Here is a 23,073-nt window from a genome sequence, read left to right as displayed (position 1 = left end):
TCAAAGGCGGTCATGACAATAGACCTTCTGACCTAGATAGATAAATTTGGGAATTTTCACATAATCGCGACTTTACCTAGAAGATGATCAAGCTACAATAACAATAATTCAAGTTCAAGGGCGTTTTCCTGAGGTTTTCAACTTTTTTTTCCCTTCATGCAGTAATATGACTAGCAAGCCCTTTTTCGTCCACATTAGACTTCGTGCATTAATAGCGAGTACCTTCTAATTACACAATGCAAAAAGAAAAGAGAAATGGTGTCGCAGCCTTCAGCGTCCACCAAAGCCTGAAGATGAAAATCCCGAGCACACCTGCCCAACTGTAACGCAAACAGCAAACTTCAAACTTTTGTACACACTGAAATCTTGGTCACCGAACCGAAACCTCCTGTCTCCTTTATTTTTCATCCTCCGCGACATGTCTCGTTGACCAAACTTGTATTAGGCTCGACGGGGTCATGCTTGACGTCCATATGCATCCAGCGGCTTGCCTCTGCTGCCTACTCAGTCGTCCGGGGGGATATAACCCAGGAACTGGCAGAGTTCTCGCCGCGAAACTTCAACTTCATCGTTGTCTCGTCTTGGATGCTGAGCCTGCGTCAAACAGCGAAAAAATATCCTTTCAAAAGGGTCGTCCATGTTGGCTGTCTAAGCCTTTCGCGATCGGGTGGTTGGACCGTTTGATCGCCCGGTGGTGACAGCGCCATTGCTCTTCTTCTCGTCTCCGAGGGCGGACGGGACCTTATGGGGGTCAGGAAGGGGAAGATCTCTCATAGCGATCAAAGCTTCTCTGCCAGTGTTCCTTCTTGGTCGTCCTTGGATGGTCTGTTTCCGGTAGGTTGCGAAATAGAATGAGATGAAGAGCAGTAGGTAAGAGCTGAGAATGACAAGACCAGCAATGGCCGCAAATTCCTCTCCTGCGCAGGTGCCTGCATTTGGGAGCCAGGAGAAGTAAGAGTTGGCGAAGTAGGTGTAGGAAGCGAAGTAGACAAAGCCCAGATCAATGACGAATTGGATGATTTGCATGATGGTGATGTATTTCTTCCACCAGATTCTGATGCCGCGAGCAGACTGGAAATAGTACCTAGAAAATCATTAGCCACGGACTCGACTGTACACCTAGATTTCTCTTACCAGTACATAACCACGTGCACTGTCAAATTCAGCGTAATGGGAACCCATGATACTGCAGTGTGCCCAACAAGCTGAGTGTAGCAGAGAAGGGCAGTTGCACCGTGGTGATATGTGTGGAGGAAGGTCAGGGGCTTCTTCTTCAGGACCAAAAACAAGGTGTCAATGAGTTCGAGGTATTTGGTGAGGTAGTTCAACTGCGGAAATCAGCCTCTGATGCAAGCAGAATAAACAGCCGGTTAGACTTACATAGTACAACACAACCAGTTCTTGCGTCCAACCTCCATTGTAGCTGCAAATGGCATGGAAGACGCCGCCTCGAACCAGCGTCGGGAGCAACTGTTCAACGAACAGCAACAGGAGACAACCGCTGATGATGGTGAGATAGAGGTTGTGGACCATGAAAGCGCCGTTGAGCGTGAACGGTTTGCGGTGTTTCATCACTTCTCTTCCACCAAAGATGATGACATAGTACGAGATCAGAGCAATAACGGTCTCTGGCAATGTCGACATCGGGGTTTTGCCTGGTTCAAACTTGAAGTCCATGGGGGAGTAGCCCACAACGGCAGAATATGCCTTGTCGAAGATGGGCCATAGCTCGATGCCAAAAGGGCGATCGAGGGTAGGGAGGGGGATAGACTTGAGGATATCGTTCGACATGTTTGGAAGTGTCTGTCAACCAGTGTCGCGATCGCAGTCTGAGCGCAGGGGCTGAACCGACAGGAAAAGGAGTGACTGTCAACGATCAATTAATGAAGGTTAAAGAAAGAGAAGAGGACGAAGGAGAGAGGCGGACGCGAAGAGGGATAAAGTAGTCGTCGATCGGATCCAGGTGGAAGGGAGTGAGATATATTATTCTCAAGCCGGCCAGCGAAAATTGCAGGATGAGGAGGAGGGATGATGAAAATGGATTGTCCCAACAGCGCCAATGGTGCCGGTTGGTGCCAACATTGGGATAATCAAAAGTCAGGGGAAAATCGTTTGGCAAGATTCGCGCAGCCTCTGTCGTAATAGCCAAGACCCGTCTCAGCCGCGCCTTCCCATTGGCTGTGTACCTGCTTCTCAATTTCCGCCTGGAGGCAAAAGTTTGCGACTGTCGCGCGTGTGCCGTGTAGAAGCCGGTAGCCGCGGGAAGGATGTGATTGGAGGAGAAGTTGATACGGTGTTCTTGTTCAAACTGAGGGGAGGGAGGAAGTGCAGGGCATGAGCATAGGAGAATAATAGTGAAGGGGACCCGTGTTGAGGCTGACATGTATGTATGTATGTACCCTATTGAGGCAGGTAATATCTATGTAGATGACCATTTTGGGGCTGCCCACAACCCAAAAGCCAATCAGAGCCCCGTGATTTACAATACGCACACCGTCACCTACATTACAGGCAAAATACCGGCGAGAGTTCACGTATCCGACTTGGCTGACGCCCGTCATTTCAACCACTCAGGAGCTCTGCGATTATTTTGCCTGGGCAGGCAAATCTCAGGTGACTGAAGAACCTCAATCGACATCCGCCCACACCTTGGACACAGCAGCTGGTCCACCTTTTCTCACCCTCCGACTCTACAACAACTCCCCTGTGCTCAACCTCGCCGATTGCACAATGGCTTCTCTTGCCATGCTTCGTCTCTCAGCTCGTCCCGCCACTTCCGCTTTCCTCAGACCCTGCGCACGATCCTTCAGGAGAGCTCCAGCTGCGGTGCAATCGGTTTCCGCAAGGTCCCCTTTCAGCTCCTCGGCCATCCAAAGAAGCGCCGGTCACGAAGACGAGACATTCGAAGAGTTCTCTGCGAGGTATGACTTCCATTGAGCTTGGTTCGGTGCTTCTGGATGTTAGAACGCCGTCTGGCAACCGCTGAGGAAGGAATACAATATTCGACAGTTGGAGCTTGGCTGACGAGATATTCTCAGATACGAGAAGGAATTCGATGCTGTGCAGGATGTCTTTGAGCTCCAGGTAAAGTTTCTCGGCTCCAAGATGCACTGTTTAGTTCCGTCTAACGCAAGGAACCAGCGGAACCTGAATAACGCCTTTGCCTACGATCTCGTCCCCTCCCCCGGTGTCGTCACTGCAGCTTTGAAAGCTGCTAGACGTGTCAACGATTTCCCCACTGCTGTCAGAATATTTGAAGGTCCGTCATGACACGCTGCGTTTGATACGAGTGGATTGGAGTCTAACAGTTGGAACAACAGGCATCAAAGCAAAGGTCGAAAACACACAACAATACCAGGAATACCTAGAGGAACTGAAACCCCTGCGCGAGGAGCTCGGCATTAACTTGAAGGAAGATCTCTACCCGGACAACAGTGATAGCCCATACCACAACCCATAGGTCATGTTGTGAAAGATCCAACCAGAAATGGGAAGGACGGCCATAAAGCTTCTGCATTGGTGGTTGGGACCACGGGAACAGGAGAGTCGCATGGTGGCTATCGGGCCAGGGGAGGCCAGAAAGCAAGGGCTTCGTGCGCAACATCTTCAGAGACTACCTACGCTGTAGTAAAAACTTGTACAGTTTCAAAGACGAGCAGATTCAGGGTTGAGAGATTTCACTTGCCTTTTGCAGTCTTGACTCCGCTGTCTCTCTCCAACAATGCTAACATCAGCTTTCATAAAGAGGATCGGGCAGTCTTTGCTTCTACCCGATGGATGTCTCCCTCGGAGGTACTAACGACTGGTCACACAGTTTCGATTATTTCCTGCCACTATTGTTACAAAGTGCCGTCGCCCCCAATGTGAACAACGAAAACAACAGTTTCCTACTTCTGCCAGGTGCTGCCAGGCTAGTTGCTCAGCCACCATCATACTCCCAACGTAAGGCACAACGAGGCTGACAGGTAAGTCCGTGGAATCCTCAACGCGGACAACTTCTACAGATCGACTCAAACGACCACCAAAAGAAGAAAAAGCGAACATATCAACTAATGCGATATCACGGAGGATATATTGACAATGTGGCTGCAGCGAGGCACATCAGCGTGCGGCTAAGGTTCTAGATCGAAGCTTGGGGAGGATTCACTTATGTATGCCGTCAACCGTTGCCACCGTGCGACTGTCAAATGAGGTAAAGGCAAAGCTGATGCGAAATGCCAGCGCTAATACGCGTTCGAGCTGTGGAAATGGCGATTGTTCTCTGTCGACTCTCTCTGGTGTCTAACGGGGACATTGACTCCCACAACATCCTGACCTTGACCGGCCCTGTCAAGTTGCTTCGCTGTTTCAACATTGTGGTTTTTACTTTGGTTTTCTCTTTGGGTTTCTCTTTGTCGAGGGCGGACGTCGATTCCACGATTGTGTTGAGATCAGGCTGAGAAAGCCCCAAATCATTTCGGAGTCTCAAGTTTCCCCCAACCTTAGCCCCCGGTGGCTTGCTGTTGGATGGTGCTGGTGCCTACTCGGTACAGGAGCCACGACCTTGACAAATCCAGACTACCACGAAGCGCCTTTCATCTATCAGCCCAACTTGTTCCCTTGTCGTGTATTCCGTACCAGCGGAACCAGACTCGCACCTGAATGAGAACTTGTTGGTTGGAGCCAGGATGGTTGCATCGACTTTCCTTCCGCCGCGATGCTAAGTGTAATAATAGAGAAAGCCTAAGCACCCGGCTGCTGGACCTGATGGCCTGCCTTGCTGAACCTTGACTCCCTTGGCCTTCAGCCGTGTCGCGTTTCCGGGAGCATCCTGCCTCGAAATGATCCAGAAGATCCTTCTCCGTACCGTGGCGGCCCACCTGCGGGTTTTCCTGCGGGTGTATTTCACGATCATCCTCATGCTCATCTCTTTCTTAGGAGACAAATGCTATTCAATGCGTGTGAAAATGAAGCTATACAGACGCCGATATATCCCTCTCCACCGCACGACCGACTGGCTCAGTGGAGGGGACCTCTTGACCGCGATCGCTGCCTTTCGTGCCACACCTGTGAGTTGGCTGGGACTGTTGATGTGACTGACCTCTGCGCTCAGCCTCGTGTGCGACTCGGAGGGGAGCGCCCTCGTGGTCACCACAGATGTGGTCAGCCGCTGCCACTTCAACACCACGGGCGGCTACCCGGCCTTCTCGGACGTGGTCTTTGACCGATATGCCAGTGCCACTCCTGCAGGTCTTCTCTACGACATGGTTACGGCCACCCAAGCCGCGGCCCTCAGCAACGGGGGTCTCCACGGCATCTTCACACCAACGCGGTGGACGAGAAGGAGGAGGAGAGTCGCGGGAACTGTTGAACGTTCCGCCTCCCATCTCCAGCACCTCGCTCGTTCTTCGCGCTTCCGTTAGTTGGACACAGAAACCCCGTCCTTTCAGGAGGCCGAGGATGTCGACGACCTTTCCCGCTGGCGCGACGGGCGGGTATTGAATCATAACGTCAACCCGCTCGCTTCTTTTCTTTCAGGGGTCCTGTACGTACATACATACATACATACATACATACATACATACATACATACATACATACATACATACATACATACATACATACATACTTCCATATTCTGCCCGACCTGTAAGAAACTCGTCTCTCCAGCCGAAAGGAGGGGGAATGGGGGGCGGGCAGGTATACGTACCTCGTCCCCGTACATCCATACGTGCGTATATACATACATGCATGCATAACTGCACACCACTAGAGGGGGATGATCAGGGGACAGGGGATGATAATAGGACTGACTGACTCCGCTTCCTGGACTACATAACATAATGGTGGGAGAAACCCAGCCAGGCAGGCAGGCAGGTAAGGATGCACGCAGGCAAGGGATGCTTACTTAGCCAGGCATACAATACAAATCATATTATAACGAAGGAAGGATGTATATCGCTATCCACGCACGCAGGCACGCAGGGAGGATTCGCGAGTGGAGGTCTGTAAACATGCTCTGGATGTGTGTATACGGTCAGTCAGTCAGTCAGTATGTATGTATATATGTATGTACGTCAGCAAGGATGACGGATGTTTGGATGTCAAGATGGATGGATGGGTGTCAATACTTGTGGCTCCCGTATGGTATTTCGTCAGTAGTATTACTGCAGCTGGGCTGGCAGGGCATGCATGCATGCTTGCAATGAATGGTATGGCCAATTTTTATCTGGGCCAAACTCTCTGTCTGTTGTGGAGGCGTTCTGTTCCTCCCTCCTCTCTCTCTCTCTCCCCCCCCTCCTCTCACCTCAGGCTCCTTCTTCCTCATCAGCCCCCCCTCCTTTCGTCTATCTTGTCCGCCACCCGCCAGGTTCTGGAGGATGGGTGGGGGATGGATGGATCATAAAGGGGACAGACAGAGGCCTTTCGGTGGGCGGTGGTCTTCATTCATTCATTCTCTCTCGTATATGCATCTAATTAACCAGGGCGAGAGGAGACAGGGAGAGAGAGAGAGAGCTGAACGACACTATAGCACGCAGTAATATAGTCGAGCTCCATTGAGACGGAGAGATACAACACAACACATGACGGACGCAGGGGTGGCAAAAGGACAATTCAAAAGGAGATCTTGGAGAGTGGCTCTTGTTGATGCAGAAGCGGTTAAAACTAGGCAATTATGCATCTGCCATATCATAATATTATTTGGTTGTTGCTATTAATTTTTCCATGTGTTTTTGGGGTTTCTGCTCAGCCTCACAAAAGCCCTCAGCTGTTGTTGCCCATTTCTCCGCTAAATCTGATTACGGTCCCTCGCTGGCCCCCTCCCTTCCTTGGTGGTACTCTCCGGGGAGACGACGCGTTACGGTGTCCTGCATTATGATGTCTTGCATGCTCGTTTCGATGGGCTGTTTGTTTCAGCTCCGCTTCTTCTTCCGTGCTGTCCACGATCGGACGAGGTAAGTGTCAGGACCTTGTTGCAGTCCACAATCACATTGCCGAGATATGGTGGAAGTGGCCGCTTCCCATCCAGCCGTTACGTCAAGCCATGCAGAGATGAAATAAGAATGCAGGTGGCCCGGCACCGTCAGCCCCAGTCGACGGTATGTTGGGAGAACAAGAAAAAAGTCAAAGTCAGGCGCGCCCCTACAAGGTTCACCACTGTCGTTGGCCGACCGATGCGGTATGCAGTCAACATATAGCGCCCTTTGCTCGTTGCGACACCCCTCCACCATTGAAGCATTTCGGAAAAAGGCATTGGACAGCGATGGATGCCGTGGTTGTGTTGCAGGTTCTTGGTCATGAGATCGCATCTGTCCACATCTCCACGTCTCATCTCACCGCATCGCCAGGTGAGACGTTTCTTTCGACATGGGGACTCCACTACACTCTGTTGAAGTCCAATTCAATTTCTGTAACACGCCGAGTCGGACGCCGAAACGAGGGAGGTGTAAGGCCGTGGTCCGCACACGTGGCGTCGGGTCAGACAATATAATGTGATGCCGGCGCAGGGGCCAAATGGTAGCATAGCGAGTGTATGTAGAGACAGAGAGAGAAAGCAAGTTTCGATCAGGTCGACATTGGTTTGGATGCATCGTCGCACGACCATATGTAGGCTACGTCGACGATGATACCAGGCCTGAAGAGGGTTGGACAAGTTGCGCACAGCTTGCTGACCATGTTGATTGACATGATGCGTTGTCCTCTTGAGCCAGGCCGGGTAGCCCAATGTTCAGTGGTCCTAGTTGACCTGGCCTGACTCGCAGCTGAGGGCGCGGGGCGGGCATCAATGGACCTTGGAGGTCTGCTGAGAAGAGCGCCGGGTCAAGTGGTGAATGGTGATCGGCGCCCCCAAATGGCCTGTCGCCGGCTTGATGTCTCCCATCCGCTTGGGAGAAGGTCGCTGAGGTCCCATGGGTTTGAGAATGCCCGCAACATCATAGTGACCGCGACCCATTGTTGTTGATGGTTTGTGTTTGGCGTAAAATAACAAGATCTACCAATGAACCTTCCACTCTTGGGCGTCTTTTCGGCTTTGCTGTGTCGATATGTGGACGAGATGGGAAAGGGATTCCTGAGGTGAGGTGCTCAGATCAAAGGAAGAAGGGAGGCACCTTTTTATGCAGGTCCCAACGGGTAGCGGTGACACTGGGCCACGGAAGTTCAGGATGAGGCGGAGGCATCAAGCCTGGAGGATCCAGTCAGGTACCGGGTACAAGAAGTAGATGCGAGCTGATCATTTTGTGTTTCTGTAGTTATTCTGCGTCAGCTGTCAAAGATGCGGTGACTGTGTGGCGTTTTTCGGTCCTGCCTACCAGCCAGCGACCAGAGCTTTCGCATGCAGATGTAATGCATGGTCTAAATGCAGGCCACATCTACTGGGCCAGGGGTCTCGAAACCCGAAAATTCGGTGTCGCCTTTGGGGATGGCGTGGTTGATGGGCTAGTGTGGCCGGGGGTGCTACAAGAGACTTTTCGCTGAGGTAGCCAGCCCAGTAGAGTTGAGCTAGCCACAAGAGGAATGAATGAATAGGTGCCCCCTCAAGGCGAGCGAGAATCAGTGTCACTCAAAGGCCGGATGCATTGGGTGCTGTGGTGGAAGAAGAGAGGAGAGAGTATGTAAATCTGAGGTCCAGAAGGGCGGTGAAGGAGGCTGACATGGCGCATAGCCCCCCTGGTGCATAAGGGCCAAATGCACGATTCCTTTCCCCACGCGCTGTCCTGCAGGCTGCAGGCGGCAAGCTGCAGGCTAATCTAGCAAGCACCAGCTAGCTGTGTACATCGCTCGGGTCAAGTTGCGCCATCTTCCGCCTTGGGGTCGACAGATGCACGTATACGAGGTGACATGTGGGAAGGAAGAGTCGGTGACGCCAAAGACAAGAGCAGAGAGGCTTCAAAGCAGGAAGTCCTCCACCCATTGCTTCCCTGGGAATTTCTATCTCCTTTGACGGCAGAGACCCGGAGAACCGGTGCGAGAAAGAGAGCACATTAACTTTGGCCGGGGAATCCAGGACAGCGACCAGGTTCCCGGAACAGAAAAGAACGCCAAAGCATGGTCTTAAATCTCCTCCTCGAAATGTCTTCAATGGCTGTCTGGGAACTTTCCGTCTGCCTGGCGCCTCCAACTTGCTGCAGTAATCCCTCCCTCCACATCCACTACCACCAGTTCCGGATATGTCGGTCCCTTGTCACCCTGTTGGGCTCTGGGCCCCGTAGGCTGGGACCGTTGGTGTGCAAGGTGATCGACAGGCCCTCTGTCGGCCTTACAGGTCAACGCCTCCTTCCACCTCCACGCCCTGGATTTCGCCCTTCCGGAACTTGTTGGCCATTTCCTCAAAGGTACACCATTCCACCCCCTCATGCTGGTTGATCCATTCAATGAGACGCTCATGCAAGAGGGCGATTTGGGGCTTGCCGCTGACTTGAGGGTGGATGCTGATGGGGAAGACAAAATGCTCATATTCCCGGTAACAGAACTCAAAGTGCTCCTGCCAGAACCTCTCAATTTGATGCGGGTCGACGAAGCCAGCAGCGCCCTGGCCCCGCATCGTCTGAAAGGCAGGCCAATCGTCAACGTGCCAATTCGCCGGGACTTCGACCAGCGTCGACGGCCGGAGCGATGACATGGGACTCATCCACTCCCCGGCCGAGAGATTCTTGTAGTCGGTTTCCTTCCATGTGGTCGGTGGATACGGAAGATAGTACAACTGGGAGTCATGGTGCATGAATGAGTGATCATACTCCAGGCCATGCTCTTCTAGGAGCTGGACGGTCTGGGGTGAAGGGGTCCATGCAGGCGCCGTAAAGCCTCTGGGTTTCTTTCCCGTAAATGCGGTGACCACGTCGATGGTTTTCTGCAGGACATCTCGCTCCTGCTGTGGTGAGAGCTGCGAAACAAATTCATGCGTATACCCATGGAGTCCACTGGGCCGGCATATGCACCACATCAGCAAATCCCTCTCATCAAAATCATTTCCAGGGTGTCAGAAAGAGGGCGGTGACCGGGGAGCTAAACGGAAACCGACCTACATTTCGTGCCCAGCATCCCGCACCTTGGCCATTTGTTTGGGGAATGACTCGATGGAATGCCCCGGAGTGAAAAAGGTCGCCTTGATGTTATACTTTTGAAACAGCGCCAGTAACCTATCAATGCCCACGGTGGCTCCAAAGACACCGCGAGAGATGTTAGTCACATCAGCCGGCTGACCGGTCTGAGTGTTGATCCATCCACTCACGGCGTCGACGTCTACGCCGTAACCAACAAGGACTTTTTTGACCATTTTGACGGGAGATGGAGCGTACGGAGAGTAGCAATGGATATCCAGCAACAGGGTTGACGCGACGACTGGGGTCAATCCGAGCCTTTTTCAACCTCGGGCACTTACCTGGTGAATCGAGAAACTCCGGACCATGGGCGGGCTAACGGTATCTTTTTGGCATTGACATATCGCAAGAATCGGAGATGGTCGACAAGAGCGAGGAAACACGGGAGAGCAGCAGTGAGATCATGGTTTGGTTGATTCTCCAAATGCAGATGCATTTATTATTATTATTACTTGACAATGTTCCGTTTTTCTCCAACCACGTGCAATTCTCACCTTCCACTTCTGTTCAACAACCATTCGTGCCATTCCACATTCTGTAGCGACTTGGATAGCAGAGTCCTTACCTCGTACTCTTCACATACTCCCACCCCCCAGCCGCCATGTCTGACAAATGCCACGTCTTCCTCCTGCCCTAATCCGCCAGGCGAGCTCCCAAAACCCACTCCTGGCTCTCCTCCTCCGGGTGTGTCGCGACCTTCCCTCTGCTCGTAACGAGCTTCGATGGCTCCAAGAGCACGCTCGCGATGTCGTCAAGGCAGGGAGATATGCTAGCCACGAGGACCCGCCCCCTCCTGATGTTCCCGGGTTGAATCCAGCCGAAGAGACGAGGTCTTGCGACCAGCGGGTTGCAGAACGTGATGGTATTATGCAGACACCACAGGATGTGCCCAATTGGAAAGCCATTGGTCGACGACGGATGAGAAAAGAAGCCACGATTCCGGCGCAGACTGAACAGAGCATTGCCCGTCCCCCTCGATTTGCGAAAAGAAGGTTGTGGAACGACGAGGGCCTGATCAATAGCGAAGCAGACGAGCATGCTCAGGTGCAAAAGATTCTGTCCCAGAATGTGGTCAAGAGATCAAAAGGCATGCCACTCCAATACATCATCGGCAACCAGCCCTTTGGTAACTTGGACATCCTCTGCAGGCGTCGTGTCTTGATACCTCGGCCAGAGACAGAGATGTACACTGAAAAGGTCGGCAACCTGCTATTGCCGGCACTTCCATCTATTTGCACCTCCATTGGGTTGGGGCCACGGAATCACAGGACGTTCCGAATTTTGGATCTCTGCACTGGAACTGGATGCATTGCTCTACTTCTCCATTCGATCCTGAAGCCACCTGTGAGTGGCTCTGATTTCAAGTCGGCTATACCATCAAATATCGATTTTAAAATCCTCGGTATTGACAACAACCCGGTCGCCGTGTCACTAGCCCAAAAGAATCTGGCACACAACATTACACAGAAATTGTTGCATCCGGACGCGGCCAACGATGTGTCCTTCCAGAATGTTGATGTTCTGGCATTGGCCAAGAAAGGGGCCGACGAAATACTCAGGATCCTCAATGCTGCTGCGGCCAGCGTCGGTGAGAAGGGGGAGGACTCTTCCTCTCCAAGTGCGTTGTGGGACATGATCATCTCTAATCCTCCATATATTGGCCCTAAGGATTACGAGCCTGGTGGGAAGACGGAGCTGAGCGTGCGTAACTACGAGCCCAAAGAGGCGCTGGTTCCCACCTTCGCCCGAGGTGAAGACGGGCACTGTTATCGATCCTCTTCGATCGTCCTGGCCGACCTATTTTATTGGCCGCTCATGCGCATCGCTGGAGCTGTCGGCGCCCGACTCCTAGTCATGGAAGTGGGCGACTCGGAACAGGCGTCTCGAGTATGCAAGCAGTTCTTCCAGAACGACAGCTCGGCCACGACTCCGGGCGAACCCACACCACGGCTCGAAACGTGGAGAGATGACGGGTCCGTGAGGATCGTTCCCGCACGGCCGCCTCCTCCACAGTTCGGCGCCGATTTCGCAGAAGCAACCGACCTGGGCATTTCGGATCGAGCGGTTGTCGTGTGGACGAGTCAGATGGCCGACTGGCGTCGTGGTACTCTTCCTGCTTCGAATCCTGACCTCGACAAGACATTTATTTTACCTGAATCCCATCCATGGCACGAGATGAGACGCCCAGCTGGGTGCAGAAGCAGCTAGCTCATCAGGTCGCGAACGACTGAGACTACGAGGACGGAATGTACTGGGTGCAGCATCAACCTACAGGGTTAACATAGTATAGTAATTAAATATTAATACTGTAACATTCATCAATTCCGGAAAAAGTCCCTGGCTGCTGTGGATGTGTGTGTCGACTTCTCACACAAAACCGAACACATACAGTAGAACACTCTCACTCTTCGTTGCTGGATAAAGCCGTCCCGACACGACACGACGCGACGCGACGGACGCAATGGCAACGAGATGAGAATAAGTAAGGGGGGTGGGGGAAGCGTCCCGTGTTCCCTACCCCATTCTGACAGACATTACGGACAAGTTCCAGGTCAGTCACCATCAAGTCTCGTTCGTGGGGCGCGGTATGTATGTATGTATGTCTGTATGTTATTTGTCGCCATAAATGAGCGACGAGAGTAGGACCGACCGCCCCGTTGATATACGGAGGGATCTATGTATGTACATGTCTGTATATTTCTCCCTTTCGTGGCGCTCGTCACATTCTTTGTGTTCCCAGTACATAAATCGCACCCGCGCAGCAAAGACACATGCCGTAAGTATGTAGAAAGGTAAATACACAGATAGACAGATAGATGGGGTGGTTCAACAAGTACTATAGGTAAACAAACAGCCTCCCTCGTTGTGCTTGTTTTAGGTGTGTGCGCCGAACAAACGCCCCCCCCCCCTCCGTTCTTCAAGGCAAAACTTGCCCGCGACACGACCAGGCCCATTGCAAACAGACATCCAACCTTCTTCACTTTTCCACTTCTTTTCCCGGCGTTGTTGGGATGATGCAAGAAACCATTCGGGCCGGCTGGTGAGCCCAGGTAGACAACAGACGATAGGCGCTCAGATTTCCACCCACACAAAAAGAAAAGCATATACAAACGCTGCAGAACTCCCTCCCCCCCGCTCGGTCGTTATCAAAAGCAACAATATACACAGCATTCCCTCTCCAGAAAGAACAAACTGTGTCTCTCCCTCCGTCTTCCCAGTCCAGGCAGGCAGGCAGACAGAACCCAAAACAATATCACCTTGCACTACCAGGCTTCCTCGCATATACCACGTTCATGCGATGAATGGCGTGAACCTTGGAACTTCTCAGTTCATTCCTTACTGTAGCGCAGAGGGCTCTGACTTCATCCGCAGTCCAACCCAACACACTGGTCAACAACCTCAACGTCCAGTTCTCCAGGCCAGTCTCGATATGCGCTCGACACCACTGGCCAAGCTGTTTGAGAGCAGGATCCTTGGGCCACGGCCCGATAGGCCACTTGTACCTGCGTTCGGTGACGGATTCAAAGCCCGCATTGGTCATGTGTTGACGCATGGTCTCGAGAACCTGTAGTTCACGATTGAGCTTCGCATGACATTCAGGGCCGACATTGTTCCATGCTGCAATGCCACCGTCTGGAGGGAGACTATTGTCGTCGCTGGTGAACTGCGCAGAGTATTCTGCCTGCTCGAGCCACCCACCCGGCTTCAGGCAGCGCATGCATTGCGCGTACAGAGCCGGCCAGTCCTCAATAGTGCCGTGGAGACCGCGAATATGAATGAGATCGAAGATGTTGGAATCGTAGGTCCATTCGGATTCCATGTCGTCAATCTCGAAGCGTACGTTGGGCGGGACCCATGTGGGTTGAATGGGGGAGAGGTCTGTTCCGATGACGATGGCCGAGGGATATAGGTCGGCCACATCAATGGCCCACGCCCCGGTGCCGGTACCGAGATCAAGGATTTGAGAGGGGTTGGAATGGATAGGCGCGAGAAAGAGGCGGTTGTCTAGAGTTTTCAAGTATAAGTTGTGGCCGATATCATGGTGTTGGTTAGCCTCTTCGTCGTTGGCGCCCCTGTGAGAACCGTGTAAGTCATGACAATAAAGAACACCCCAGAGGCAGCAGTAGCCTACCAGTACTTCCCGTCCTTAAAGGCGTGGTAAGTCCGGCCATTTTCCACACGGTAGTCCCTAATCCACGACGATATCGAAGTTGTTTCGGTCAAGCTAAAAGGACTGTCAACGCCGACGACGGTGGAAAGGGCTAAGACGTCACCTACGCTTCGTCTCCGTATGCTGAATCGTTGTCATCATCCTCAAGGTCCTGTCACAGGTTATTCCATGTCAGAAATAGGGCGGTCGGGGAAGGTTCCGGGCATCTTGGGAACTTGACTCACAGGATCGGCAGTTATTCGACTGGAGCGTTGGCTTTCATTGTCGTCTCCGTCCGGACACATAATGCCGGGGTGTAACTCACAGACGTGAGGTGGCTTGACGTCTTGTCCAGGTCCTGAGATATGGGAATGTTGGGGTGGATTGCTATGGGACAAGGGTATGTACCCCGGACTGTGCAAGGGAAGTGGAAGTGCGGAACAAGCCCGGGCTCGCGTGATGTGTGTTACTACAGAGTGTTGAGTAAGATTGGCAACGCTCTCAAGGAGAAGGGGGGGTGGGACCCTGCGTCCTCCCGTCTAGATCCGGCCAAATTGGGACGTTGACAAGTCTGTGCTTATTGCATTGAGTTCGAGAACGTTGGCAGAGCGGGCCGAACCGATATTGTTCTGGAGGTCGATAATTGTGCTCAGCATGCTGGGGGAATGCATAGCAGAGACCTTCTCAACGATGAGAAGGTGAAGAGAGAGACCGGCAGGGGCTGAGCAAGATTTAATCCGTTTTCTGGCTGGCGGTTTTGTCGAATTCAAGCCTGGGCGTGTTGCGGGGCACGACGTCGAGCTTCCGGAAGGGGGCTCTGTCTGCCGTAACGTAAGAGGTAGAGTTGCCCGCATTCTCGACCCGTGGGTGGCCGGCTTCGACTCGTCAGGAGGGCTAGTAGATACGGTCAGTGACCTTTGACTCAGGATCCTTCATAAACATCTGTGAGACGTGTCTAGTCAAGCCATGAATTCGCTTTGATTTGTCTCCAGAGCCGTTCCACAGCCTCGCTAAGCAGGGTGGAAGCGGCAAGCGGGATGGCGCCCGTTGACCGTCAAAGCCACAGCGCTGCCTCGGCACGTGTTGTCGGAGAGGAGCTGCGAGGCTAGGAAAACTACCCGCAGGCTTGTGATGTTGGTTGGATGACGGATCGGTTGATTTACGAGTAGTCGATCCTTGGCCAGTGAATCACGAACTGCCGGTGAAACGGATGCCAGCTGGGAATATGAAACCCGAGGAATTGAGCTGGTTGGGCCCTACTCCAACACGAATCTGGCTCCCTCTACCGCCCTTTCCATCATCTCGTGGGCAACCGCGAGGCTCGGGAAGGCATGGAAATAATGGGGAAGTCCCTCGTAGTAGTCGAGCTTACTTTTGACCCCGCTCTCTCTGAGTCTGTAGTCCAAGACGGCTCCGTCGTCTCGAAAGCAGTCCTTTTCGGCATTGACAATATAGCATGGAGGAAACTTGGATAGGTCGTCTGCTAGGCCTATGAGGTGTCGTGGACTGTCAAAGTCGATATCGTAATGGGCTAGAACCAGGTCAATGAGGATCCAACACAGTGGACTAGTTAGTTGGACGTTGTGTACTCACACCAGATGAACTTGGCCAGCTCGAGACCAAACACGGGAGTGCCCGCTTTTCCGTTATCCTCCCACGAGGTGTACATATGCTTGTACTTCCCGTTGTACTTCCAGGAGAGTAATGCAACAAACATCAGAACGCAGCCAGTGATAGACGTATGATCCCCCTCGATCATAAAACGGTATGCCACTTCAGCTGAGAGCATTGCGCCAGCCGAACCGCCACACAGAAGAGTGTTGGAAGGATCATCTCCCAGTGCCTTGGCTCGGTTGCGACACTGTTTGTGTCAGAACTCGGAGTTCGACCATATGGAGCCTTTTCTTACCCAAGGAACAGCCTGGCTAGCGACGTTGATGATGTCGTCAAGTTTGACTTTGGGCACCTTGGGGTAGTCGACGCTGATGACCAGACAGGGCACTTTGGCGGCAAATATCCGGCAATGGGCGTCTTCAGTGTCCAGATTGCCAGCAATGAATCCTCCACCAGGGAAGTAGATCATGAGCGGCAACGGTTTGTCTGAGGCCGGTTTGTAGATTCGAACTGGAAGGTCACCATGTTGGCTGTCTGTCCGCTCATCCCCTGCAACAACACATGTTAGAATTGAGCAAGTGTCACTGGTGCCATTGGAGCCAATTCACATACAGACTTTCAGTTCTTCAGCGAGGGGTGGCCACTGTTTTGCAAGCCCGGCGAAGACAGCATCGTAGGTGGGGACGTCGACAGCCCAATCGCCCGTCATGACATATCGACCGCCGGATGCGTCTTCGAGCTGGTGAGGTGTCAGTTGGCTTGAGGACGCAGGAGGTGGGTTGGACGTGGGTTGGACGTGGGCGGGGAGAGATGAGATGCTCACTGCCAGCCATTCTGGTCGGTAGCCTTCTCGAGGCCAGACTTTGGTGGGTTCTGCTGTCATGGTTTCCTGAGAGTTGTTGAGGGTATGGAATATGTCCTGATGCAACCAGTACAGAGGGGGAGACTGACAGACAACCGACTTTAGAGTGGTGGACAACGACCTTCCAAAACCGGGTTCGAGCCAGAACCCATTAATAATTAATATGCAACAATCACATAGCCATGAGCTACGGGAACGTGACTGGGTGCTTTTATCGTGATGGAACGAGGGTATCCAGTAGATCCAGCAGTTGTATATTAGGGTCATGTTGTTGCTATTCATTGTAGCCTCTCGCGTGTCTCTATGTAGGAGTTAAGCAGTAAATGCTCGTACCTGCCACAAGATCTTGGTACGTATTGCTGGTGAACAGTTCATCATCTCGTTCACCACCACCACCACCACCACCACCACCACTACTAGCCACAATGTCTCCCATCAAGCAGGACACTTGGGATCTTATCTGGGGATTCGCCATTGTCGTCACTCTTTATTTGGCCGTCGCTTTTCCATTCCTATGGTGTACGTGGGGTTGCCTGCGTACTCTGTTGTGGGCTTTGAATCAGATGTGAAGGTAAGATGCTCATTATTGACGAGATCACAGTGCCAAATTCCTGCCAATACAATCAAATCCATCCTCGTCTGCTGAGAAAAGGATGAGGTAAAAAGAAAATAGGACATGCTTTGGTATGCACAGCACTTTGCACGAACATCAATACTGCGCCACCGTATCGTGCGACGCCAGCAACGCTATACTCGACAGAACCTCGGTCCATTATGTACCTCCGTCCTCTCCAGAAGTCCCTCGTGCTTAACCATTATCAATCGCAAGCAATCACTCTTCAAGATTGACAACGAGATGGCGGAGCAAGCGCCGTCCAGCAGCATCCCTCCTCCGCCGGCATCTGCTCCCTCTGCTCCCTCTGCTCCCTCTGCTCCCTCTCCAGCACCCATGGAATACCCCTTCGCAACCTCGCCCGACATCCTCCGCACGCACCAGAAAGACGCCTATATCTCTGGGAGCATCTCGTCGCAAGCGTCCACGATTCTACGCGCGCTCCTCGGCGCTCGTTTCGCACACAAATACTCAGAAGCGACGAACCAACTCTCGGAACTCCTCTATCTCTGTATAACAACCCTTCTGGGAAACCGAACACTGGGGGAAGAGTACTGCGACGTGATCCAAGTCGAGGACGACACCCTGAGACTCGCCGGTCTGGGAAGAAGAGTCGGCTACATTGCCAGCGTGGTGTTCGCGCCCTGGATTCTGGCGAAGTCTCTGCCGGCGCTGAGGAGAAGGCTAAGGAGTAAACTCGAATGGAACATCGAGCACGCAAAGCAGAAACAATACCATCACAGCAAGCGTCCGCCCTCACCAAGAAGCCTCAGATTGCAAGAGTACATCCTCAAACACCTCGACACCCTGACCTCCCCTCAACCCATCTACGCCGTCAGCCTCGCCATCTTCTATTTCACCGGGGCGTACTACCACATTGCTAAGCGGCTGTTCGGTCTGCGCTACGTGTTCACGAAACAGATCAGACCGAATGAAGAGCGAGTTGGGTACGAAGTCCTGGGTGTGCTCCTCGTGCTGCAAATGGCCGTCCAGTCGGCGCTGCACATCCGAGAAACGTACATGGACGCGACGGCCTCCTCGACGACGGTGGGACCCGAAGCAAGGGGAGCCAGCACCGCAGCCATGCTCGCCAACGGCATCGAAATCCCCATCCCCTCCAGCCTTGAGACCTCGTCGACGGGCCAACTGCTCTCGGCTGTCTCCGTGCCGTCCTACCTACCACCGGGCCTGGCCGCGAACACGGCAACCCCGATCCTCGACTCGCCGCGCTACGCCCTCGAGGACCACGACGAAACCATGGCCTGGATGCCCGCCGGCAACCAGCGGAAATGCACCCTGTGCCTCGAACCCTTCCGCGACCCGAGCGTGACCACTTGCGGGCACGTCTTCTGCTGGACCTGTGTGCAGGACTGGGTCAAGGAGAAGGCAGAGTGTCCCTTGTGTAGACAGAGCGTGCTGAGCCAGAAGATATTGCCGCTGCGAGGTTAGCGGATGTGTGTTTACAGCAAGTCACCACGGGCAGATTGCAAGCATGTAGAATAATCCTGAGACGGTTGGTTATCAAGGTGACTTCGCATTTATCAATCTACCTACCCACGGGGCGATTCTTTCATGCTCATCATCATGAATAAGGCATTTCCCTTTCAAAAATGTTTCCCGTAGATATGCCATCCATTATGCAATTGTCTACCTGGCGGTTTTTTTGTACCTCTTCCATTGCCAAGATCTGTATATAATATATATATCCGTCCGTTCCAATCCGACGCCGGTATTCGCTATGACCACAACCGTCCTCCCTCCCTGTGCAATAGTTCCTTTCCCCCCCAAGAGGAGGCTGATTACGACCATGATGGGTTGGGGTGATATCTAAGCCAATGCCACGGCCCCTTCCTTCTTCGCCGCGTGGGGGCTCTCTACGTCGTCCTCGCCGTCATCACTGATCAGCCCTTCGAGCTCGAACTCTTCCGCGTCCCGGACCTGCTGGCTCGCGGTGCCTCGGTGCCGGGGCAGCCTGGCGCTCCCGTTCACGGAGCCATTTGCGCCGCCGTTCATGCCGATGCCTGCGAGGGTGGACATTTTCCTCGCGTGGTGCGCACCAGGACCGCTCGCCGGCCCCGCCACACTCAGACTTCTCCCGGACCCAGAGCTGCTTGGCGCGCCATAAGACGAGCGAACGCCGTTGCTCTCGTCGTCCGGCCATGCGTGGCTCGCATAGACGTACAGCAGGATGTTCACGAACAGGTAGAGCATAAAGGCGATGCTGTAGAGGATCAGGATGTACGAGACGTGGGTGACGTCGGCGTCGGAGAGGAGGTGCATTTGTTCCTCGGTCGCGCCCATGAAAAGGAAGCCCGAGGCGTAGAGGAGCTGGGTGCACAGATCCCGTCGTCAGTAAATCCACAAACATGGAAAGTTCGCAACAAGGGAAATAAATGAATAAACACTCACGAATGGCGGCAAGTGCTGCCAGCTGTTGACCTCGCCCGTGCCACGGCTGTCCTTTAGCAAGAAGGAAATCTCAACGATCCGCGCCGCACCCGCGGCCATCAGGGTGTATCCAAACACCGTGTGCACCATGGTGCTCAGAGGCAGATCTTGGGGATGGGCACTCATGGCCCAGCCGGTCAGGAGGATGACCAGGCCAGGCAGGATATTCCTCTTCGGTCTTCCGTTCCTCGATCTCGACAACCATACTCCGAGCAATCCAGCGCACCACCAGACAATCCCCATGCTCGTGTGTTGCAGGTCGTTCTTGACCCAGGGATGGCCCCAGCGATGTTCGGTAAACGTATTGACGCAGCCCCATGCCGCGATCACGCAGCTGTCGAAAAACTCCTGGCTCCGGCCCGTCCTTCTCAACCATGCTTGGCCCACGAGCAATAGGAGAGTCATGATAATTCCGTACCCGATGAATGCTGATCCCATGATGAAATGCGCCAGGCACTGCCCCAAATGGTCGCCGCGACAATACCCCATCGCGACGATGCCTCCGAAGAGCATCTGCGCCCAGGCGACAATGGGCATCAACTTGCCTAGCCAGCCGTGGATCATGACCACACCTCTCCTGCCGCCTCTGCCAACTTTCCCTCCAAAGACTCGGCCGATCCATCCCTTTTTCTCCTCGAGATGTAGCTTCAGTCCGACGCCCAGCCCGACCTGAATGAGAAGCATCAACACCAAGCTGTTGGCAAAACTCGCGTGAATGTTCGGGTGGCGGAATTGTCGTCCCTTGTGCATGTGTCCCAAGAAATACGCCACGGTTGCGATGACCGTGCCCACAATCTGCAGAGGGACATGCCAGCGACTCTTAATGATACCCAAAACCATGCCATAGGGGAAGATCAGACCGAAGGAGACGATCATGAGCAGAATGTGAAGCCATAGTCGACTGTCCAAGGGATCGGGAGAGACGGCTTCTCCCTCGGGGATCTTGTCCGTGTGGCCGCCATGGGCAGAGACGGGGGTAGCGATGAAGGGGAGAGGGGACAGGTAGAGAAGAAGGGTTGATTGCGGACTCCGTCGTAAGGGGCGTAGAAGAAACATCGTGGATGGATGGTGGTGTGAGGCGAGGACTCGGGGGGAGTTGTCTCTCGATGAGGTGAATGGGCAATTATTGCCAGCTATCGGCAGATGGACATCGTACGACTATGCTCGAGTAGCAGAAGAATGATTTTGATGGCGACGACCGAAAAACCATCAACAGATATGGAGGCTGAATCCGTCTCGGACGCTGCATGCGCAGTGGTGGCCTCTCGGGAAAAGAGGTGTTGCCTCCCCACAACTGGCCGGTGATACCGGTCGATCACGTTACTGACACACTCCACTGAGATTCGTGCACTCTATACAAGTCATTTCCTTGCGTCTCGTCAACATAGTCGATACAATACGTCACCCATTGGCAGATGAGGTTCGAGCAAGACTTGCACGGCGAACAGGCATCAAGGAGGGAGACAGTGCTGTATTGGGTGCACTAACGATACCACCAGTCCGTACTTAAAGAATACCTCCTGACCTCTACCGCGGCCATTACCACCTTTCCAGACCAACACATTCATGCTTGCCTGTTGACATAGAAGCTCTCAGTTTCGCAAGGGAGTCCTGCTCCTCCGCAGGTTGAACAGAAGAGGAATTGCATGCTGCAGATCGTCCCCAAACTTTCGCAGGTTGTCTTGTCCGTCCGAGCAGAGTTCATGCATTTCAAGGCATCTTGTTCACATTGGGCGTTGCTGTTGAAGCATTCGACCTTGTTGGTAAATCGCCGTACCTTTCCACAAGAGTTCCTGCCCGAAACAACACATCCACCCTTCGACCTTGAGCCAACGCTGATCCAAGCCGGATTCCGATACCAGCGTTCGGGCTCGTCATTCAGACACTCTCCGACCGTGACAGCTTAACACCGAGTCAGTGACGGTCTTCGGAGAGCAGCGAAGGGCAGACACGAACCTTTCCATCCTCGCTCGGAGATCACATTCAGAACATGTTTTGTGAGCTCGATGGCTGATGTGCGGATGGTGTCGTGCTGGATCAGCAACATCCTGCCCTGTTGATCAGCCGTGCTCTGCAAGGCCTGGTCAACTCTCGCGGTCATTGCAGTGAGATTGGTGGGAGTCATCCAGTCCCCACTGTCAAATGCATATGAAATGACATGGTATCCAAGATCTCTCATGTCGCTCAGACAACCGGTGTCGTTGCTGCATAGGAGGTAAGGTGGCCGCATGTACGCGGGATATTTGCCTAGGATGTTGGCGAGAGCCCTCTCGTTTTTAGCCATGTCGAGTCGGCGAGCTTCTGATCCCATCTTGTCCATGTCCTCATGAGACCAAGTATGAGAACCAACTTGGTGCCCGTCCTTGATCATACGCTTGATCACATCAGTCCACTCATACGTCGTGTCTATGGGACCTTTGCCGTTGCTGTTCCCGGTAACGAAGAAGGTTGCCTTTGCACCAGCTTCGTTGAGTATATTCAGCAGCTCCTCGGTGTTCTGTGATGGGCCATCGTCGTATGTGAGAGCAATAGTTCCAGGAACGTAGCAATTGCTGATGTATTGTCCGTATGCGATTTGGCTTCTCTCCACTCTTGGATCCACTGACACATTGTACCCTGCCGGAGTTGTATCAGAATCGCAAATACCAAATTCCTCTTGGCAGTTGTTAGGGACAGAACAGAAATCGTGGCCAGTTCCCTAGACCATGTCAGAGAGGCAAGCAGGCTTCCAAAGGACAGATACTGACACAGTAATCAGCGTGAGAGCAACACTGAGGAAAGGGGCAACTTCGGTTGCCGTTCGACGCGCCACATCTCTCTTGAACGCAGGTTCCGAAAGCTGGTTGACATCCGACACCACAGAACTCCTGGGATATACCCTGCTTCGGTCAACATCTCATTGTTTCGTAGTCCAACAACACTGACGCATAAACCACCGGGAGAACAACACTCTCCGGCGCTACAATGCTGCCCATCATGATCGGGACCACAGTACTTGACAACTGAAGCCCGATTTGTTGGACCGTTCAAATCGCATCTTCTGCCTCAGTGTCAGATATCGTGTTTAGAAACTTGTCCTTTTGTAACTTGCCCATATTTCTCTTGACAGCCCACACCGCAATAAAGATCCCCGTCACCTGTGGGGGTATAATCAGTTGGCGTCCTGGATGGAGAGGAAATAATGATTTGGTACCGCAGAAGCCCTGTTGTGATCAGTATCAAGTCGGAAACACATTTGGATCAACACACATATGACGAGCAGCACATTCCATTCCCACTAATATCTGGGTCGCAGGCCGTTCCTGTT

General features: G+C 53.0%; 10 protein-coding genes across 10 annotated transcripts; 4 read left to right on the top strand and 6 right to left on the bottom strand.

Annotated features, from left to right (window-relative positions):
• Window positions 1–648: 648 nt before the first annotated feature.
• AYL99_01679 (hypothetical protein) lies at window positions 649–1,791 on the bottom strand (the record flags this gene model as incomplete). The annotated part of the gene is made up of 3 exons (XM_018833195.1): window positions 649–1,084; window positions 1,135–1,328; window positions 1,381–1,791. The coding sequence occupies 3 exons, from the start codon at window positions 1,789–1,791 to the stop codon at window positions 649–651; spliced, it is 1,041 nt and encodes a 346-aa protein (XP_018699074.1).
• Window positions 1,792–2,730: 939 nt separating this feature from the next.
• AYL99_01678 (cytochrome c oxidase subunit 6, mitochondrial) lies at window positions 2,731–3,460 on the top strand (the record flags this gene model as incomplete). The annotated part of the gene is made up of 4 exons (XM_018833194.1): window positions 2,731–2,921; window positions 3,039–3,084; window positions 3,142–3,259; window positions 3,321–3,460. 4 exons carry the CDS (start codon window positions 2,731–2,733, stop codon window positions 3,458–3,460), a joined length of 495 nt encoding a protein of 164 aa, XP_018699073.1.
• A 1,360-nt stretch (window positions 3,461–4,820) lies between these two features.
• AYL99_01677 (hypothetical protein) lies at window positions 4,821–5,402 on the top strand (the record flags this gene model as incomplete). The annotated part of the gene is made up of 2 exons (XM_018833193.1): window positions 4,821–5,048; window positions 5,112–5,402. The coding sequence occupies 2 exons, from the start codon at window positions 4,821–4,823 to the stop codon at window positions 5,400–5,402; spliced, it is 519 nt and encodes a 172-aa protein (XP_018699072.1).
• Window positions 5,403–9,238: 3,836 nt separating this feature from the next.
• AYL99_01676 (hypothetical protein) lies at window positions 9,239–10,255 on the bottom strand (the record flags this gene model as incomplete). Its single annotated transcript, XM_018833192.1, has 2 exons — window positions 9,239–9,899; window positions 10,005–10,255. The coding sequence occupies 2 exons, from the start codon at window positions 10,253–10,255 to the stop codon at window positions 9,239–9,241; spliced, it is 912 nt and encodes a 303-aa protein (XP_018699071.1).
• Window positions 10,256–10,691: 436 nt separating this feature from the next.
• AYL99_01675 (hypothetical protein) lies at window positions 10,692–12,287 on the top strand (the record flags this gene model as incomplete). The annotated part of the gene is made up of 1 exon (XM_018833191.1): window positions 10,692–12,287. One exon carries the CDS (start codon window positions 10,692–10,694, stop codon window positions 12,285–12,287), a length of 1,596 nt encoding a protein of 531 aa, XP_018699070.1.
• A 1,045-nt stretch (window positions 12,288–13,332) lies between these two features.
• Window positions 13,333–14,534, bottom strand: AYL99_01674 (hypothetical protein; the record flags this gene model as incomplete). Its single annotated transcript, XM_018833190.1, has 4 exons — window positions 13,333–14,152; window positions 14,212–14,304; window positions 14,358–14,401; window positions 14,475–14,534. 4 exons carry the CDS (start codon window positions 14,532–14,534, stop codon window positions 13,333–13,335), a joined length of 1,017 nt encoding a protein of 338 aa, XP_018699069.1.
• A 951-nt stretch (window positions 14,535–15,485) lies between these two features.
• On the bottom strand, window positions 15,486–16,726 carry AYL99_01673 (hypothetical protein; the record flags this gene model as incomplete). Its single annotated transcript, XM_018833189.1, has 4 exons — window positions 15,486–15,760; window positions 15,823–16,090; window positions 16,139–16,392; window positions 16,456–16,726. The coding sequence occupies 4 exons, from the start codon at window positions 16,724–16,726 to the stop codon at window positions 15,486–15,488; spliced, it is 1,068 nt and encodes a 355-aa protein (XP_018699068.1).
• Window positions 16,727–17,561: 835 nt separating this feature from the next.
• Window positions 17,562–18,767, top strand: AYL99_01672 (hypothetical protein; the record flags this gene model as incomplete). Its single annotated transcript, XM_018833188.1, has 1 exon — window positions 17,562–18,767. The coding sequence occupies one exon, from the start codon at window positions 17,562–17,564 to the stop codon at window positions 18,765–18,767; it is 1,206 nt and encodes a 401-aa protein (XP_018699067.1).
• A 378-nt stretch (window positions 18,768–19,145) lies between these two features.
• Window positions 19,146–20,822, bottom strand: AYL99_01671 (hypothetical protein; the record flags this gene model as incomplete). Its single annotated transcript, XM_018833187.1, has 2 exons — window positions 19,146–19,646; window positions 19,728–20,822. 2 exons carry the CDS (start codon window positions 20,820–20,822, stop codon window positions 19,146–19,148), a joined length of 1,596 nt encoding a protein of 531 aa, XP_018699066.1.
• Window positions 20,823–21,330: 508 nt separating this feature from the next.
• Window positions 21,331–22,741, bottom strand: AYL99_01670 (hypothetical protein; the record flags this gene model as incomplete). The annotated part of the gene is made up of 4 exons (XM_018833186.1): window positions 21,331–21,668; window positions 21,723–22,464; window positions 22,510–22,645; window positions 22,692–22,741. 4 exons carry the CDS (start codon window positions 22,739–22,741, stop codon window positions 21,331–21,333), a joined length of 1,266 nt encoding a protein of 421 aa, XP_018699065.1.
• Window positions 22,742–23,073: the final 332 nt, after the last annotated feature.

This window comes from Fonsecaea erecta (genome assembly GCF_001651985.1).
Source record: "Fonsecaea erecta strain CBS 125763 chromosome Unknown Scaff1, whole genome shotgun sequence".
NCBI lineage: Eukaryota > Fungi > Ascomycota > Eurotiomycetes > Chaetothyriales > Herpotrichiellaceae > Fonsecaea > Fonsecaea erecta.
Note: the sequence above shows the minus strand (reverse complement) of the source record. Positions and strands in the feature narration are given on the sequence as shown.